At 37.5% G+C, this 21,003-nt stretch overlaps 1 protein-coding gene across 1 annotated transcript in view; it reads left to right on the top strand.

Annotated features, from left to right (window-relative positions):
- Positions 1 to 21,003, top strand: part of gbe1b (glucan (1,4-alpha-), branching enzyme 1b) — a 112,613-nt gene that overhangs the window by 34,869 nt on the left and 56,741 nt on the right. Inside the window, exons 8-11 of the mRNA XM_044119717.1 lie at positions 11,450 to 11,565; positions 12,958 to 13,085; positions 13,339 to 13,437; positions 20,884 to 20,994. Coding sequence (XP_043975652.1) covers positions 11,450 to 11,565; positions 12,958 to 13,085; positions 13,339 to 13,437; positions 20,884 to 20,994 — 454 coding nt within the window. The remainder of the gene's footprint in view (positions 1 to 11,449; positions 11,566 to 12,957; positions 13,086 to 13,338; positions 13,438 to 20,883; positions 20,995 to 21,003) is intronic.

Below are 21,003 nucleotides of genomic sequence, written 5' to 3'. Positions count from 1 at the left end.
AGTAAACATAGCTGTTAGAGGAAGGATGTGGTTTAGTAATAAATAGTTTCTAAAACAAACCTAATCTGTCTTTCCCATTAAATTTACAAACAATGGCTGAAGTTTGGGGTTTTTTGTTATTACACTTGAGTGTTTCAGATCATCAAACAAATTTTAATATTAGACAAAGATTAACAGAGTAAATATAATAATCCATTTTTAAATGGTGATTTCATTTATTTCAAACAGATTTTTAAACCAACCAGTCAAATTAATTCACCATTCTAAATCAGAAATCAACTGACAGTTTCACAAACCAAAGTCAGGCCTGATATCTTTACAATCAAAAGGCCACAATCTGACAACTTGAAGTAGGCTAAAATAGCTTAAAAAGCAACATATCATGCACCACTGCAGGATGCTCTTGCTGTTTTTAAGCTTTAGTGTTCATTAGGGTTGTAACGGTACGCAAAAATCACTCGCATACCTCGGTTTTAAAGTGGCACTCTTTTCGTAATCTTTTCTTTGACCTGGGTATTAGGAACAAAAAGAGTGGCTCTCATTGGTTGTTTCTGACTGAGTGGTGCATGTCTGTACGTGGCAGTAGGACTACAGGGAGAAGCCAGAGAAGCAAAACATTTTTCAGACTTTCTGTTTCATGATATTTTATTATGACATACTGACAGTTTTAATAACTATGTAAAAAAAACCAAAAAAACCCAAAACATATTGTTTATAAAAGTTGCACTCTGCAGCTTTAATTTCACTTTCACCTTTTTGCAGTCTGGAAATATTAGTGTTTGTTATAGTGGAACAGATGAGGTTTAGAGCTAGGTAGGGATTGGCAAATTAGAGGGTTTTTTTTGTATCTGGCTGTACTTTGGAAGATTATGGAAATTATTTTCAATCAGGCTCTGCTTCAATTCTACTCATTGTCCAACCAATAGTAATATAAATTTTGTGTATATGTACATTTTTAAATGTGTTTTTTTTTTTTAAATGTCATGAATAGAGTTATCTTGCCTACACTGCACAGTGCTGTCAAATTTGTTATTTTGTTTGGACTGATTAGATTTTCTTGTACCTCTTTTAACTTCAAACACTTTGTGGTTAATGAAAGCGCTGTTATTTTGAGCTCTTTAAATTGGTCTTGTGAGTACATTCTGACTTTTTAACCAACTCATTTTTTAAGTGCTCCTGGGTGCATTCACTGGCCAAATTAAGAGTGGGTTTTTGACTAGACTGGCAAGTCACCAATCAGGGCCCTACTTGAAAAATGGCCAGTTCTGGTCAACTCTTAATTTATCTACCGTAATGTATTAGACGAGTTGATACTTGGCTTGTGAAATACTTGTAACCAATAGGAACATCTTTTGGGAGTGCTATTTTGTCAGCTTTCAAAAACATTTCATAAATAAAGAGGGATATCTTATTCTCTTGTATGAATTTTTTTGTACCACAACATATTTAGCTGAACTGCCACAGACCTGACAATTAAGATTTCAGTTGTTTTTTTGTTTTGTTTTTTTTTGTTGTTTTTTTTTTTAACAAAAAGAAATAAAACAAGACAGAACTGCATAAGTCCAAACAAGCTAAAAAGTATGAGCACAAGCACACTTTTATTTTTGGCATTCGGTCTTTTCTTTCTTTTATTCACTGATGCTTCTGCAACAGAAGTTTCACAATCCTCTTTTTCAGTTGAGTGTCTTTTGTTCTGTCGTTACTGATAGAAAGAGTGAATAAATGTGTAAATTTCTCATGTGACCTGGATTCTCTCCAAGAAGTCAAGCTGCAGTTTCAGTCAGCTCTTTTGGTATAAAAATGTATTTTCCAGGACAGCAACGAAGGCTTGTTGCAAGCAGTAAAAGCTTGTTTTTAAGATTATACCTTACCTTTTTATTTCAAACATCTTAATGTTTCCTGAATTTCAGGTGCTAATCAAGGCCATAAACTCTGGGAGGGAGTGAGGAGAAGCAAGAGTTGCAAGTCATTACACGGAAGAACAAAGTCTTAAGACACCTGTGTGAAAATAGATGCTGAAATAACTGAAATAGATTGCATATATAATCAGACACAACGTGTTAACCAGAGTTACCATTCAAGTTTATTATCAAAATATAGATGTACCAATAATCAATCATTTTGTGGTAAATGTCAGATCTCTGATTTATGAAAAAAAAAATCAGAGATCTGACCTATGCCAAATTTAACCAATTTGGACTTCTGTTAAAGAGCTGTAATGCAACAACAAAACAGCCTTAATTTTTTGTTTTCCTTCTTGCAATGAAAAGTTATTAATTCAGAGTAGAGGTGACATCACTTTGTGTGTATGAAGGAACAGTACCTATAAAACATGCAAGACAAAATGATTGGAGAGAAATGCATTTTAAACTGACCTTTATCTTTTATTAGCAATTGACCTTCACCTGTCCTGGGGAACATGTTGAGATCTCTAAAAATGAGCAGTAGATTGGGGACAGGGCCATCTGGATGTCTCTCCTGAACCAGTGCAACTTGAGTCAGTCACTAGTTAAGCCCGACTGAAAATTTCAATGCATATCTTGAAAAAGCCTTACTTGCTTGAGTCTGTGCAGTTTGTAGCTTGGGCCACATGTTTCTTTAATTGGTATGTTTTTCTTGATGGTACATTTCTTAAAAGGTTGAATTAGTTGTTAGAGAATAACACTGGCTGCGTTTGTAAGTCTATGCCTTGTTAGTGGTTCACACTACGTTACCCTGCTTGTTGACTTAAGCCAGCGCTTCTCAATTCCAGTCCTCAGGCCCCCCTGCTCTGCATGTTTTAGATGTACCTCTACTCCAGAACAGCTGATTCAAATGATTGCATGACCATCAAGTACTGCAGAAGCCTGTTAATCACCCACATATTCAATCCAGGTGTGTGGCAGAAGGGAAACACCTAAAACATCCAGGGCAGGGGGGGGCGTGAGGACCGGAATTGAGAAACACTGATTTAAGCCATTAGACTAATCAGGATGTATGATTTACATCCGCACCAGACTCTTTTCCGCTCTTTATGAGTGGAAAGAAGTTAGCAGAAATGTGGATGGTTCAGTCAAAAGTCATTTTCTTCAAAGACGACGTCAAGTAACCTTGACACGATGACCTAGTGAATGGAGCCTACAGTTCTCTAAGTAGCGGGTTGGCAACCAGAGGAGCTTAGCCTTTTTGCAGATCAGTGCTTTGACTGGTGAGTACTGAGCATTCTGAGGAGCTTGATGTGGGCTTTTTCTATAATCCTCCACATCTCTGAGGATCATTTGCATCCAGTTTTCATCAATCTTTGTGTGACTTCTTAAGATATGAAAAATAGGCCCTGGGCCAGCCTTTTTAAGACTTTTTGAACTCTTCTTCATGTTTTCACGCTGAGAAATCAGCCGTGCCTTTGAGCTCCCAGTTAAAATATTTCTTTTACAAGATTTTTCAATATGTGGCCTTTATTCCACTCAGATGTGTTAATAAAGGTCTACCTTTTTCAATAAACTGATGAGAAGAATTTCTTTTGTTTCTGCTTCGAAATCCCAAACCAACTGCTTTGAACATGGCCTATTATATTTTAAAATTGGCAGCAGGAAAGTTTGTTTTACGGCTTGAAAGCACAAACAAGGTAGAAGGAAATACAGTATTTATTTTGTGGGCAATAAAGTCTTCAAAACAATAATCAATTTCAGTTGAGTCTGCAGGAACTGTAAGACAATTGGGAAAGAAATGTCTATTTCCTCTTTCAATGTACTTTTACATACTTGGACAAATTTTGGGTCATATCAAGTCTGAGTTCTGTTTGATCATTCAGTAAAGTCAAACTTGGAAAGTTAGTTCCAAGTTTCACTTGCACGGAAGAACAAAGTCTTAAGACTTTGTTTTGCACCATGCACCACTTTTCTTTTGCACCATGAAATTATGTTAAAAGAGAAAAGTGGTTTTCTCCTCTGCTAGGCTTCAGCTAATTACCTGAGCTTAGCAGTAGGTGTAAATGGTGGCTTGTTGAAGCTGCTTGTTGTGCTTCCACTTTGTGCTGGAAAGATGTAGTTTAACACTCTCGCCGCTTGCACCCCTCCTTTAAAACTATGTGTGGGAAACAGAATAAAGTCTCATAGCAGTGATGTGTAAAACACATTACCTAGCTATAGAAATTACACACCTGTTGCAAAATTTAACATTAGAATAAAGACCTTATTTTGTGCTTGTATTTTGAAAATTGGGTTGAGGTAGTCATGTACGGAGTCACAGTCAGACCTGTTGCTTCTCACAATACTGAGGTGTAATTTGTTTTAGTATTTCTAAATGGTCAGTTATTGGTCTGCTTGCTTCAGTTTGGCCTTTTGACTCTGCTCATTTGAACTCATCTTAGATGTCATCTTTAAGACATACACAATCAAACAATACACTCAACAAATAAAACTGAACAATAAAACCACCTATGAGATCTGTTTGCTGCACAATATCTGAGATAAAATTGGCTACAGTGGACACTTGGCATTCATTGGGGGTTTGGAACTACAGCCTTCCATAACTACCTAAAGTTTATAAATACTTGTAACTCTGTTTCAATAGTTCAAACACGAAATATACATTAACTTGCAGTAATAGGGACAGTGGAAACCATATGAGCACTCCTGTGGAAGTTAACATGTACGGTATTTCTTATCTCCATTGGGGTTACAGCCAATCAGCAACAACAAATTGAATGGGACTCCTGTGTTGACTGCTTTGCCTGCCAAAAAATGTTAACTAGGACTTTGGCTATTATTTATGAAAAAATCTGCAAATAGACGCATTTTTCACAAATACTTTGGCAATGAGTTCAACAGAAATGTTTGTACTCCAAATAGCCATGGGTCTACTGTATTTCTATAACTGTAAAGTCTTATTTTGAAGATAGTGAGCCTTCCGTCTTGGTTACTGACTGGAACCTGGTTTCATAGAACAGCAAGCATAAAACTAAAGAATGGCCTTCAGTTTTCAACAGGAAGTTCTTTGAACAATTATGAGGCTTGTGCTTTGAGATCAAATATTTCTGGTGGAGTTATGGAGGTTAATAAAAATCAAGTGCCATTTACCAATAAAAACTTTATATGTGATGAATTTTTTTAGAACAGAATGTTACTCCCTTCCTCTAGATTTTGTAGCAATAAGACACTAAGCAAAGTAACTACGGTAATTAAGAATTTTATGGAAACCTGTCTTCTGCATATTTTATAGTCCTTGGTATCCTGGGTATGATGTGGGCATAACTCTTAAAATAAAAGGCTGTTATTGTCCGGTTCTCTAACAGCACCCTGTGGCTAATTTTTTATTCCTCTTTAGCCATTCCCCTCACTATTTGTGGTGGCAACTTGTATCCTCATTCAGCCCCAGTTCCGGTTGTTTTAATTACTGCTCTTATTGCCAGGTTTACGCTAAAAACAATTTTTGTTTTTTCAACAATTTTTTCAACAAGTTTTGTTTTTTCTATGGGTTGTTTGCTTGTCTTTTCTAGTTAGAGGAGGAGTTATTGAGCTAATGTTTTACATTTATACCTCAGGTTATGGACTTAAAAGTAAATTCAATAGTAAATGTTCTAATAGCAACTCTTATTAGTTAAGAGTTTTTGTTGATTTTACAAAAAATATAGTTTTCTATAGTGGGCCTTTTTAACCAACTGATCAGGGTATTAAAATAATGTAATTTTTTATGAGAAGAAAACCCCTCCTGCATATTTTTTTAGTCCATTGGATAACACTGCAAGAAACAACAATGTACAAAAGGAACAACAAGCTGCCACTGATTTCTAAAGGACAGCAAATACAAAGTGATACTAATTACAGGTTGCCAAACATATATTCTCAGTGACAGCAGAGAAACCCTTTTAGGATGCCAAACAAGAGCAGGTAGCTGCCAGGCAGTTTAAAGAAAGCCAGAAAAACAGCCGATATCTAACAAAGCATCGACATCTCAGTGAGAGTTTTCCCAAAGAGGACCTGAGCATTACATAATTTCTGCTGTTGCATGTAACATTTGTTTCTTTAGTTCAGCATACAACACGCATTTGACTAACTCAAATTTGTAACTATACCTACATTATAAAAAGATAATCAATTAGAACCATTCCATTAGAAAAGGGGGCAAAAAGAATCATTAAACGAACCGATCAACTTTTAATAAAAAAAAAAAGGGAACTGCTTCTGTTTAAGAGTTGTATCAAAGTCCTCAACCTGTGCCAGCTGAAGAGAATATAGAAGTTTGAAATGCGTCAGAAGAGGCAGCCCATTTGTCCCTTTTTGTTTCAACAAATGGTCACCATCCATCACACATGTCATTGTGTCGTCGTTTGAGCATCCAACTTCCTCTTGAATTACCTGTCAGCCTCCTGAATTTATTTGTTATCTGCAGCTTACCTGTGACGTTAGGGAAAAAAGAACTTAAATCTTTTTTTTTTCTCCCCTATGAAGACAAGTTACCACAATACTTTATGGACAATTGACATTTGAAAACTCATGTTGTTTTAGTCGCAGTGCCTTCTGAAAGTATTGGCACCCTTTATGCCTTTTTCATAATGCATCTTATTAAGATTAGCACAATCATTTTGGCCTTGTGAACACCAATTTTTGGTGTTGCGACTGATTTAAAATTGGATTGAGGTGTCGACTTTCACTGGACTAGTCTAACACACAAATATGGTTTAATCCAAACTATTCCACCATTTCTTTGGCTGTATGTTTACTAATGCTATCCTGTCAAAAGATAAACATCTGTACCTAATGATGACCTAATAGTTGTTTTCTATTATTACCCTACATTTGTCTCCATCCACTCTACCATCAACGTTTCCCTCCTTTCCCATTTCTCTGAAGAAAAACGTCCCAGCAACACCTCAAAACATGCTTCTTCTAGCTCTCTTTTAACAAAGTATTTCTTCTTTAGCCCCATCTGTGTGCTGTATGACAAACATTTGTCCTGTGGACTGTTCCGCCACAAGAGATGTGGATATCTGCACATAACTGTAAAATGTGTTTAAGTTCTTAGCTGTAATGCAACCAAATGTGGAAGAAGGTCAAGACACAGGTAAAACCAGCTGAGCTACAAATGACGAAAGAAGATCTTTTTTGATTTGAGCCACAGTTTCGACCCGAGTGAGGAAAAAATGAGCTCCGTTAACAATCATTAAATTTTAGTGGGGAAAATTTTCTTTTGAATTAACTTGAGGTATGTCTCCTCCGTGTGTGTGTGCTTGCATGTAAAACAGGAAAACATGACCGATTATCCTCTCTTTCATTACAAGCAGCAATATTAGAGCTTTACTCTATTAGTGCTCCCTAACTAGGTTTCACTGTCACTGCTACACTTTAATCTAAGGACGCTGTAATGTGCAATTTGCTTTTATATTAACACCACAAACCAGCTGATAACTTCACGGCGCTGCATAGATAAGCGATGTGTTGCATCTGGTATAGAGATCTACCTTTCACACTATAATTGGACCTGATGATGAATGGCGTTGTGGGCCTTAATGTGGCAGTATGGTTTCATCTCGGGGCCCCTGGCTCTCACTGGCTATTATCTCCGTCCCTTGAGGATACACTGTGTCTGAGCCTTTGTTGGCTCTGTGCACCGAAGTGGAGGACCTAATCTATTTATCACAGGGTCTGCGTGACCACCCAGCAAGGCTGCTATATCGGATCATACCAGGCTCCCTTGTTCTGCTCCTCCAGGGAAGAATGAAGCGCAGATGTAACATGCGGCTTCACACCTGTCAAACAGCGCTGGCGCTGGTCATCCCCGAGGAGTGGAGCACAGGAGGGAAAACATTTAAATCTATTTTTTGTCATGGCTTTCTTTTTCTAAAGAAACTCAGATTCTCTCTTGTGACATATAGAATGTATTCCTCTGCAAGTGAGTGCTGGGGATGAATCGAAACATTTTCTAAAGTGAAAGTATTGACAACAAGATTAGGTTTGTGTTGTTTTATTGAAGGTTTAACACCTTAAAATATTACTGAGTTTGTTAAAAATTAATTCTTTTATTGCTGAACTGATTTTTTTTTCACTCTGCATTGTTCAAGGGAGAAATTGTTGAATCATTACATATAGGGGTGTAGCAATACAATAATCTCACGATACAATGCAATATATGATATTCTGATCACAATATAATATGTATCACGATATTTGGCAAATGATACAATACGATACGATTCAATGCACTTTTCCAATTTTCTGAAAGATTTTAGAAGGACAGAGTGATTTTAGTGACATTTTGTGTGCCATAGACTTGGATTTAATTAACTGAACACTGATTAAAAGCACCAACTACACAATACCTGACTCAGATTGGACAGAATCTAACAGTCTACAGCTGGACAAAATGAATCAAAGATGCAGTGAGAAAATTAGTTTCTGTCATTTAATTCATGTGGATTAGACATAAATCTCAAAGTTTCAACAGTGATCCAGGAGCTGAGTGGGGAGATTATCAGCCTCTGTAGACTCTCAGTATGAAAATGATTGCACTTATGTTTTCTTTTGGACATACTGTGACTGCGTTTTGGAGTAAATAGGGTCTTTTGGACTGTAGAGAAAAGGCTTTTCTACCTTGGGTCCCGGAGTTAGCCGTGGCTGTAAGCTGTTTACTACTAGCTGCTGGAGTGGCTCTGCCTCACCCCGTAGTGATGGACTCCTTGCAGCTGCGCAGTGCCGCCATTCCCCTGCTTGGATCTCTGAGTAGCTGCCTCTCAGACTGCCAGGATGTCATCGAACTCTCAGTCTCTGATACTCTTTGTCAGTTGCTAATAAGAATGATCGATCCGCCATAGTCATCATGGCTATCCTCACTGCGCCCAGTGAAGAGGTTTCCCCTCTTCATTTTCCAGCTCAAAACAGAGCACCACTGTATGCTGCGTGTTCATTCTTCATGTAATTTACGTACAGAACAGAAACCACTAAGCTAAAAACAAATTACGAAGTGGATGCCATTGGTCGTTCCAATATCCAAACTTTGCATTAATTTTGCGATCTCGCTTCTTTTGCCGCTGCTCCATTTGCGCCGCTACTCCGTTCCGCTTCCCTTTCATGGTTTCTTGAGCAACTTTACTTTGTTTCTTAGCCAGAAAATACAGCCCATCGTTATTTATTGGAAATTTTGGAAATTTTTGAGATTTCCAAAAACAAAAGAATCGAATGTTGCGTTTCGTTTTTTTTACGTTTGGAAGCTCATTTTCTTTCACATAACCGGAAAAGCTGGTTTTTGACATTTTGACATTAGGAAAAATATAGTTTACTTATTTTAGCATGACTCCGGTTTAACTTAGCCTATTAACACAATTAAAAGACTGGTGTGTCGTTTATAATGTGCGCTTTAAGCACAAGTTGAAAGTGAGACTGGGGGAGGCAGAGTCTTGCTGCTACATTCTCACAAACCAGACGGTATAAGCCTAAGGACCCCTACGGTTTAAAGTATCGTACTGGTGGGTGAAAAATGTATACCTTCCGAGGGTGAAAAAAATATCTATAAATATCGTAGAATTGATATAATTACACAGCCCTAATTGCTGCAGCATGTAATTTTTAAACTGTAGAAAGGTCTCTCTCTTTTTTTTTATAACATATTTTTTATAACAGTCTATATGTCCTACACTTTAACATGAGAGAAAATCTGACGTGTGGAGTGTAACAAAGAACAAGGGCTAGGTTGTGAGCACCTTATACATGAGTGCATCAACAGTACTAAGACCCTCCCCCTGCCTCTGATTGGTTGTTTCTGACTGAATGGTGGATTTTGGCAGATGGCATTCAGACCACAGGGAGGAGGCCGAGGAGTTTGAATTATTTTTTTAATTATTTTTCACAGATTATCTTTGTCATATTATACTGTAGTGACAGTCCTAACAAATATGCACAAATTCTATTGTTTATAAAAATTATATACTGCAGCTTCGAACAGTGAATGCATTTGAGGTGTAGCACCACCTACACATGTTTTTGTCATTTTTGGTAAAGATTTGTCAAAATCCTTCAAAAAAAATGATTCTGTCTTTCTAGGTTTTTACCTCTGTGTCACATCATATTAACACCATACGAGAACAGACACTGATTACTACAGAAAAAGTTTTACTTTTAATCAGCTCAGCTCAGAAATCTTCTGATAGGATTTTTTTTTTTTACTTGTATTTAAACTCTAAAGTCAATGCAAATTTAAACCACAGCAATAAAAGATTCATTTGTTGAAATGTTTTTTTTTTGTTTTGTTTTTTTTTTACACATTTTACCACACATATCAGTAAGTTGCAATTGGTGACATAAGCTGCTGATGAAAAGTAGAGAAAATATATGATTTGAATTTTGGTAAACATACAGAAATGCAATTTTTTAAATAGTATTTTTCTCTAAACTTTTTTTTTTATGTTATACTAAACACAATTATAAATCTGTATATAATAAACATATTTTGCATGCACTTGATATAAAACTACAGAGAAAAAAAATTAAAACATTATGTTTTTGCATGTTTTCACCCATAAATAAATTCAACATGCCAATATAATTACTGTTGGGAACTGAGAGCATACTGTAGATCTGAGTTGGGTCTTTCAGCCTCAGCAGAGGCAGAGATTCACACTTAATCAGCATCTTGAATGTGTCATTCGTCTCACATCCTTGGTGCTTTGCTTTGCCCTACAGCGCTGCATCCGAGTACAGTGTTTCATTTGGTGCTCATTACGCGCACTGCATGGAGACGACCAAATATTGAGTTTTTGCTGATGTTTCCATGGCGACACGCCACTGAATGGAAAGAGTTGAGGTGCGCGGTGTACTTTGCCTTGAGTGACTGTATAGAACTGGATGACTCTTCCAGTCAGGATTGAGGATGGAGGCCATTTATGGAATCCACCTCCTCCAGCCTGCAGCCAACAGCCACAGCACATTTGTGTGCTACGTGACACACTGACGGCTGTAAACTATGGTGAGCTGCATTTAATGTTTAGGTAGTTTATACAGTTTATGTACACTTTTTTTGAAGTATTCACACACTTGAATGGAAAACACTGGAACCCATTATACATGAAGCCTTAAGACAAATGATTTGTCCCATTTTCAAGTAAGAAGACTTAATTCTGCTGTCCAAGCGTGGAATTGCAATCCCATTTATTTAAATACACCAGGATGCCTAGATGAACATAATATTTGCTCTGCTGGCTGATGGAAATCAGAAAGCCACCGATTTTTCATCATGACATCTTAAAATGTGAAAGACGTAGTTCCCTCTATTGTTAATATAAGCGCTGTCTGCTGTCACCGCCACTCCCTTGCCAACATAATGGAGCTTCAGTTGTTAATATGTGAATGTCCTGCTTTCAGGGGAAAATTAATCTCTGGTGACTAAAATTCATGATGAGATGTGTGAATAATTCACAGCCTCTTGCTTATCTGACCTTGAATTGTTTTTGTTTGTGCCATTTGTGTGTGCACACAACTAGCTGGGAAGTGCTGCGCTTCCTGCTATCAAATCTGCGCTGGTGGATGGAGGAGTACTGCTTTGATGGCTTCAGGTTCGACGGCATTACCTCCATGCTGTACCATCACCATGGCATCGGTAAGATTGGTCGATCTGTGCATACACAAGGGAGACTTTCTTTCCTCTGTAACAACGGTGCTGTTTGTACGTCAGAATGCATAGAGTTGGAAAACTGACTTGGAAAACTGACTTATCTGAAATACAGTTCGAGAAAATGCCTCAGTTTTAAAAGAAAAGAATAATAGAAAGTTTTTCACAGTTGTCTCTTACAACCATAAACTTCCTTGTGGTGGGATTTTTGTGAAAGATCAGCATAAACTAATGCATGACTGTAGAAAACAGGATGGAAAAAGATGCCCTGTTTTCACTTTTTTGACTAATTAAAATCTGAAAAGTATGTTGTATTTGCTTTGAGTGCTTTTCACTGTAATACCCAGAAATTAAATCGAGACCACAAGCTAAAATATCAGCATTTAGTTGTCCACCTAAACTGACAGACCAGGCACATATTAGAGAACCAACTGAAAGGTTCATATTGACTCTGGAAGACCTGCAGAGATCCACCTCTCAGGTGGGACAACTATTAGTCATGCTGTCTATAGATGCATGTTTTGTGAAGAAGTGGTAATACAAAGTTGTTGCTGGAAGAAGCCATAGTTTGTTGACAGACAGGTTGGTGACGGAGCAGACAAGTTGAAGACGTTGCTTGAGTCAGAAAATGTCAAAGCCTAAGCTTTTCAGCTTACAGGCAGAAGCACAATGTGTGATGTAAAACTACCGCTGCATTCTTAACACACCATGCCTGTAGGTAAATATGGTAATGCAATATGATATAGTGTGGATGGTTTTCTTCTAGGATATTTTAGATCAAAGTGTCTTCATGTCGTAAAATGATCAAAAATCCAATTTGGAATCTTTGGCAAAACTTTATGTTCAGAGAATTGTCATAAAAATGTATATTCATACTTTTCCAGATCCTTGTTTTCTTAAAATAATATAAACATTTCAGCATTGTTCTTTCACTGTGTATTGGTTTGTGTTGGTCCATCTCGCAAGATCCCAGAAAATACTTTAAAGTTTTTGGTTGGAATGAGAAAAAGGTCAAGAAGTATGAATACTTTTTCAATGCAGTGTAAACCAGTTCCATTAGAATTGAAAACTTACTAATGAGAAAAAGGTCAAAAAGTATGAATATTTTTTCAATGCAGTGTAAAGCAGTTCCGTTAGAATTGAAAACTTACCCTTTGACCTGTTTCTCATTAGTATCAATACTTTTTCAAGGCAGTGTAAAGCAGTTCCGCTTGAATTGAGAACTTAGTTTAAAGCAACCAGCCCAAAATGCTGGAGGTAAAATTTGACAAACGGAGGAAGTGAAAATAGTTGTATCTCTTGGAAAAATAGATCTGGTCAGTTTGGAAGTTGGGGTGGAAAGCATGATGAGTGTTCACTGTGTGGGTGTTTACCCTTCAGGCACTGGCTTCTCAGGGGGCTACAATGAGTACTTTGGCCTACAAGTTGATGAAGAATCTTTGGTGTACCTGATGCTTTCCAATCACATCCTCCATAATCTTTATCCGGACTGCATCACTATTGCAGAGGTAAAAACTCAAATCGGCCCACATTTTGCAAAATGCACTGCCTGTAGCTATTATTAATTAAAAGCACTTATTAGGCAGGCATATCCTGCTTATTTTTTTCCGTTGCTGTAATTAAAAGTTAATGTAAAAAATGTGATCTGGATCAGTGCTTTTTGGACATTTTTCTAGCTCAACACATAAATTATATAGCCTGTAGTAATGGGATTTGGGTTTACACAAAAATGTAGTTTTACACAATAAGACTTCTCTGCAGGATGTGTCTGGGATGCCTGCCCTCTGCAGAAGAGTGGAGGAGGGAGGACTGGGCTTCGATTATCGACTGTCGATGGCGATTCCTGACAAATGGATTCAGGTAGGAGGGTTTTTTTCACTTGAACATATTCTTTTCACAAACCAAATCATCAGTTAAAATTCTAGAAATGAACACTTGTGATGCCTCTTAAGTCAAATGCTGTGAACATGACATTTCTACAATACCAACTTTCAAGAATTTGTCGCATTTGAATAATTTATTTTATTGTGATTTTATGTGGAAGATCAACACAAAGTAGATTATAATTATTCATGGCAAAAAAAAATGATGCGTGGCTTTCAATTTTTTTTAAAAGTGAGAATCTGTTTGTCTACAACTTCAGTATTTTGGAGTTCACTTCTAGCTATGCACATGTGGAGACTGAAATTTTTGCTCATTTTGCTTTAGAGGCTCAAGAAAATTCAGGTTGGATGTACCTTTGAGAGTTTTGACTTGAAAATTTCAGACATAAAGTCCAGACTTTGACTAGACCATTCTAAAATATGAATATGCGGCTCTGGAGGTAAATGTCTTGCGAGATGGAAATCTTTCTCCCCAATTTGACGTCTTTTCTCCTGTTTTTAGATCTCTCCATCTTCCCATCAGCTGTCTGCTCTAGCATCCCACAGCATGATGTTGTATAAATTAAAGTCTTTGGACATGAAAAAAGTGAAAAACATCCAGGGAAGTCATATTATGACTATTTTAAATAAGTGCTGCTCTTCCATAAAACGGATAATAATGTATTTGGTTCTTGAAATCATGACACACATCCTTACAGCTGCTGGATTCATGATGGTAAACAGGTCTGTTTTTGGGGTGGTTTTATAGAACAAGTGATGTAAAACAGAGTATTTACGTGGACCGGCCAAAAGAAGCTTAAAGTGTTTGCTCTTCTCAAAGCTTTGCTAATTTATTTTTCTTTATTCTCCCATGATTCTTCCTGCTGCGCTAACATTTTTTACCCAGCAGACACACAGCTGTGAATAAATGACGCATGCAGTTATTACGAAAAAATAAAAGCACACAGTCATCATTGTTTGATCAGTAATTGCTGTCTTTACATACCTATAATTTTGTGGGAAGAAGAAAAAAGATAAACTTAATTATTTTAACATAAAGGTCAACTTTCAGGCTTCTTTATTGGAACTTGTAGAAAGGCAAGCTGTCATCACATGTATTAACTTGTAATGTATCCTAACGTGGGATTGCCTCATGCACTGTTCAAACAGAATATTATTAATATCAAATTTATCCAGTCAAAATATCCATAAAGATCATAATCTCCCTTTTTTTTTTGCACATTCCTGCGGTATCATCAGAGAGAAGCAGTTTATTGTTTTACTTTTAAACCGATCAGCCTGCTTGCCATGCTTCTCTTCAAAGATTATTTTCTTGAGCACAAATTGTTTTTTTTCTATGAACACCTTTGTCTTTGAAGCCTGTGACCTTTTATGACAGCTTGAGTTCATAAGATAGAACATTGTGAAGAGCATCACTATTAAAGGACACTGAATAGGAACATTCTGAAAATACATTCTTTATGAGATTTATTGTCAATCAGTTGATATTGACTTCTAATATGGACTTTATTAATTTCCATTTGTAGGTCTGAGAAAACTGCTGTGTATTGGAAACCATGTGAAAGCTTTGTTTTCTTAGCAACGTCTTGCAGTGAAAAGATTATTCATTTATTTATTTATTGCAGATTATTAAATACAGCTCGGCCTAAAATTATTTATACACCTGGTATTTGAAAATCATTTTCATTCAATAAATTTATTCTTGATTAGAAACTCGAGCCAATTTTATAGTTTATTTTATTTTACAGCTTAGTTTATTTTGTGCTTCAATTAATATTGCAAAATTAATCAAAATGAATAGAAACAAGTGATTGAAATATGTGTCTGAGTCTAAAAAATTTATGAAATTTACTTTTCTAATTAAATTTGAGAATTAAGTTATACTATTATGCCCACTACAATAGTAGGTTTAAGACCTGTGTTATAAATGTTTTCATTTTCTTTCAATAATCTTATTTTAATTAATGACCTGCTCTCCCTTTACAATCAAACTCATTCTTTTTTCTTTTACATGACAGGAGCACTGTCAAAAAATGACAAGATTATTCAGCGTGTTACCACTCAACAGTGCATCTGTCTGCAGGGGAAATAATGGGCACCAAACATTCACAAATCCTCCACAACAACTGTTGAAGCACCCTTTAGTTGGACACTTCAGTCCGAACTGCCACTGCGAAAGTGCTTAATAGCCCACAATGGGAAAACATTGTTTATAACTGTTCAGTCATCAGGTTCGTAACTTTGTGATGGTAAAGCCAAGTAGCGGAGGGAGGGAGCTGGATGGAGGTGGAGGGATTTAACATTCATACCCAATCCTTCATGCACAGATAAAACTGTTTATCTCAAATCTTTCTCCTGCTGTTTCTAGATGAGCTGACACACTGTCAGAATGTTTGTGTTCTGACAAAGGTTGTTTTGATAAAAATGCCACCGATTTATTGTCGCTTTAAAACTGTTTTTTGTTGGTTTTTTTTTTTAATCACCAAGTATTTTGTGGAGTTGCGTAGTCGATTTGGAATATATAAATATATAGCCAGGCAGTATATTATGTAGGGAGACACGTGTATGGGTTTGGCTGCCGGATGAGTGAAGATTGTTCCGTGTGCGTGTGTGTGTTTGTTTGAAGAACGTGGAGGCCGTTTTCCTTCGCTTGAAGAAAAGCGGTGATTGCAGAATAGCTAAAAAGGTTGGCTGTTGTAACATTTTTATGGGAAGCATATTTCTTTGCTACAGGTCCAGTGAATTTTAAAATATTTACTCATATTCCAGGGTTGGGGAGGGTTGGGGAACAAGATGGAGAGTATGACCTCAGCTCAGTATGCATGCACTACAACTTCTTGTGTTTCCCAACGGGGGGAGTCAATGCATCGTTAATCAAGTCTGTCTCTCACAGCAGTTGGTTTTACTCAGCGTTGGGTTTGAAGGGAGGAGAAAAGGAGGTGAGAGATCTAGTCCACGACTTGACCTTCCTCTGTGATGCTGGAAGTAGCAGTGCAGCCTGCTGAGCTTGTACCTCAGAGGCTTCGCTCAATATTCCCAGTAACCCTTCTTGAGAGGTTGCTCTTGCATTTACTTACTGCATTAAAAGCCTTTTTTTGTTTGTTTGTTTTGATGCTACTCATTGTTACATGTTTTAATTAAATTTGTAACCTCCCTAAGGAGAGTGGATGCTGGAGGCAGAGCAAAATGTTCTCCATATCTGTGCAGGGAAGCATTCATATGAACATGCTGTGGTATAGTCAGTGAAGTGCATTCAGGGCTAGCCTTGCCTCTTCTCACAGAGTGTCAATTAGGGAGGGATTTGAATGGACTGAAGTGGAGCCTCCAGTGAGGTATATGTTGCAGAAAAGGAGAATTGGAGCTGGAAGGGAGGGCGAGACAGGAGGAAACAGAAGGAAAGAGAAACAAAGACGCAGAGCAACAGAGCTGCGAGCTTATTTATAGATTCACATGTGTGCACGGATGAATCTCTTTCAGCTGGGGCCCCCATGCTGTGTTTTGTCCTCAGCATGACTGATTGATATGACTCATTTACTGGCTGCAGAAGGCTGTTAGGACCAACAGACTGTGAAAAATTAAGATGTCCTAATGAGAAGGACCAGATAAGGCGCGGTGGCACAAGTTGGGATGATTCGATCTGATTATGACCATAAAATGCTGTCACTCCTAATGGATAATGTTACAAAGCCCTCTAATTTAACAAGCACCCTTCCCTCAAGCTACAATAGATTGAGATGTAATTGAAACAATTAGTGGCAGAGGAGAAAGAGGGCTCCATGGTGGCGGCTAGGAGATGAGAGGTTGATGCTGAGAATTCGCCGGCATCCCTCCGCTTCTCTCGGCTGTTCAACTTGAATGACCTCCGAGTCAATTGTCTCAATTTTTGCTTCTGTTCTTCCATTTATTTTAATTGAATGAAAATATCAGTCTGAACAGCTCCCCCTTATTAGTTTCAGGGGAGGGAAAGGGAAAGAAAAAAAATCTATTTCTTCTCTGAGTCACTCCGCTCTGTCCATCATGCCAGAAACACTTTCAATTAATATGACTTAATAAAATTCAGGCTGTCGGCGAGCAATGATTGAGCTTGGCTTGTTTACGTAAACATGCCGCGGGCTTTATCGCCAGTCTTTCGCTCCGACCTGCTCGGCTGGTGTCGCCCTCTGCACGCCTGCATTTAACAGCAGCAGCTTTTCAGTTTTGTCCAGCTTAATTGCACTTTGAGGCCACCTCGGTGTGGTGTTAACAGGCATTCGGCAAGCCATTTTATAGCAGGAACTGTGACATGACCCAAAGTGGGCCTTTTTAGCTGAGCAAAGTCCACCAATGTTTCTGTTGGCAAAACCTTTTGTTAAGCAGTGAAGTTATCTGGACGTTTGTGTTGGAGGACTTAGTGGTGCATGCTTTTTTTTAATCTTTTTTTTTTTTTTTTTTTTTTTTTAACGTAGCCCAACCAGTTAAAATGACTTTTCCTGGCTTTCCTGATGAAATTTTCAAAGTTGAGAGTAAGATTATTTTTGATGGTCTACTTGGGACATAGTTCTAGTCCAAGGAACTGAATTTAAAATAGGAGATTTCTACATATTAAAATGAAATGTTCAAAAAAATAAAAAAAATCCCGTCTGCAGGTCAAAAGACTGGGAAGAACTCGTGTTGAGTCCATTGCATGCTTGGACATAGAATTTTTTCTGTTTTTAAACTCTGCAAAACACTATTTCCAGCCAATAATGAATTAAAAAAATGACTTCCCTCTGTGTTTTATAAAGTATCTTCATTCATTCATCCATTCATTCAATAAGAGGCAGATAGCATTTTCCCTTCTATGACTAAAATTATTTTTCTAAATTTTTTTTTATGTTTTTTTTTTTATTTTTTTATTTTGGTCTTATATTTAAATGTGTTTGACCTGAAATGTGACAAACAAGCAACGAGGGTAAATACTGTCTTCATGACGTTGTAATAAATGTTAACGGGTCAGCTTAGGGGAGCTGAAAAGCAGAGAATTAGTAGATTTGAGAGGCAGTGTTTGTATGATATGATGAGATGTCTGCATAGGAAAAAAAAAACTGCTGCTCAGATCAACCTAAAAATGTAAAATGGGGCTAAAAGTTAAACCTTTCTCCGCCATTAAATCCTTTCCAGCTCTGCGTGAGAGCCTCTTAAATCAGTCACAGCATGCCAGTGGCAGCAAAATGACCTCATCCTGCACGGCAAGACTTTTTTATTTTATTATTTTATTTCTAGCTCTGTCTAATTAATCTGGGCACTCTGGTTGGCTCCTGACAGCAGGCTTGTAAAGTAAGATTTGTGCACTGCTCATTATCATTGATGAAGTGGAGTGTCAGCGGTGCCAGGAAGCTCGGCTGGCCGGGGCTGATGCGGGTGAGCTGGTGGTAGGGAAGTCATCAACCCGTTCACTTCTGTCTCTGCTTCGACAGTCCCACTCCAAAATTAATTGCTCCCAGACCACTTTTGCGGTTGAATTGAATTGTAATGATTCATAAAGAAGTGTAAAATGTCTGATTGTATGTAGATGTGGAGGCAGCCTTGATGATCTCTTGGGGACTGCTAGTGGATTCATTTGTTCAAGAAAGGCCTTGAGGAGACATAAAATTTTATGTTTGTTTTTTTTTCCTTTAAACTACATTTGTGTATTTTGTTTTGGTGTATAACTACATATTAATAATTCAATGTTGGTATAGGAACCCCACATTGTGAGTAGAAATATTATGTACTTTATAACAATACAAACAGAAATTTAAAACAAATATGCATGCCATAAGCTAATTTATTTTATTCAAAATGGCTTACTAAACAGCTTGTTGTTCTTTCCTTATTGTTAATTTGCAATGGAACAAGTGTTAAGTATAGACAAATACTGACACTATAACAATTATAAGCCAAGCTAATTTGCAGAGTATGTCCCCATTTGCTGTTAACAATATACAACAATCGCAAAGACAATAAAACAGCAATAAAAAATATCCTACATAACATAAATTCTAAAATCAACTTCAAACAGACCACAGTGAAACAAGAGCCATCATGGGCTGACTAACAGGAAAACTACACTCGCCAACTATCAATATTGATTTTAGCCATTTCCATTTTTTTCTGCAGGAACTATATTTCACAGCTTTCCAGACCTAGTTTTGCTGCATTCACTTTTTGGAAATTGCCTATTTAAATATTTTGGTCAATCCAAAAACTGCCGGTCCTTTGCTAGTCTATTCTAATTCAAGAATTACAATATTTGGTATAGAATTGCTTTGAAGAGAAACATACAACAACCTATTTTTAAATAGTTGGATTGTTTGTGTTTCTTACATTTTAGTGTTGATATTTTATATTGATCTTATCTTAAGAGAGTTTCTAAGTGTGTAGCTCTAGGATCTGAAAATGTGTCAGCCCTTCAAGGTGTTAAAACCTCTGAGATTATGTTGCAAGTATAAAAAGAATTGCCCCAGTAAATGTCTTTGGTGGCAATGGCGATGACTATAGCCACACAAGGCAAAGGTGAAGAAAATTGAATGTGAACAGATGGTGATATAGAGAGGCGTATTGCCTTTATTTAGGGGGACCAGTCAGTTCATCTCAGACATATTGATCGGCACAATTTACTCTCTTTACTCAGAGGATTATGGCTCTGTAGAGTAATATAAAGGTTTCCTGACGTGTCAATCAGCTGTCACTGCCAATTCCACTGAGCAGACTTCAGCCTGTCTCTGAAATGGGTTTGCCGAGTCACCCACCTCTCAGACAGCTACATGTCAATTGCCAAGGATTCTTGGAGGACTTTTTTTTCTTCATATTCATAATGATTCTACGGGTTTCCAGACTTCCTCGTCTTGATTGAATTATCTTTGTTCTCAGTGCGCTCACATGATCTTTTTTCCCACCCCTTTACTTTGTTGTTGGTTTTGTATACTTTTTGTATACAGCATTTGAACAAATTCTTTATTGTGATACCGTCTTGAAAGACGTGCCTGGAATGCATGCTTTCGTGACCTCTTGTCTTCTCCTGACCTTTTGGAAATGACTCAATTGGCAGTAAGCGAGCATGTTGACTTGCCAGTGCAGTGCCACCGTTTGGATTTATTGTTGAATCCTTCCATTGGATGAAAGGTTCTGACCTTGCCCATCTTGGGTTTGGAGAGCTGATGCCTTACTACCCATGGGCTGTAGTGCAGTTATTAAAAACTCCATTACCACCATTTATAGGTAGACATAACTCACAGTGCGGATATAGAGATGTCAAAACAGAGATTGATCTTGGTAAGAAGTGTAACCCAGAGAAAACTTGGGAAAGGTAGAAAGACTGCCGGAACTGAAATACTGAGCTGAAGGCATCAGTCAGTCTGAAAAGATCTTTCAGCTATACATCTATCATACCCTTTTTCAATAAGCCCTCTCTGTCATTGTGTAGATCCTGAAGGAGTTAAAGGATGAAGAGTGGGACATGGGCAATATTGTCTTCACGCTGACCAACAGGCGGTATGGAGAGAAGTGCATCGCATATGCAGAAAGCCACGACCAGGTACTCATT

This window comes from Gambusia affinis, linkage group LG06 (genome assembly GCF_019740435.1).
Source record: "Gambusia affinis linkage group LG06, SWU_Gaff_1.0, whole genome shotgun sequence".
Taxonomy (NCBI): Eukaryota; Metazoa; Chordata; class Actinopteri; order Cyprinodontiformes; family Poeciliidae; genus Gambusia; species Gambusia affinis.
Note: the sequence above shows the minus strand (reverse complement) of the source record. Positions and strands in the feature narration are given on the sequence as shown.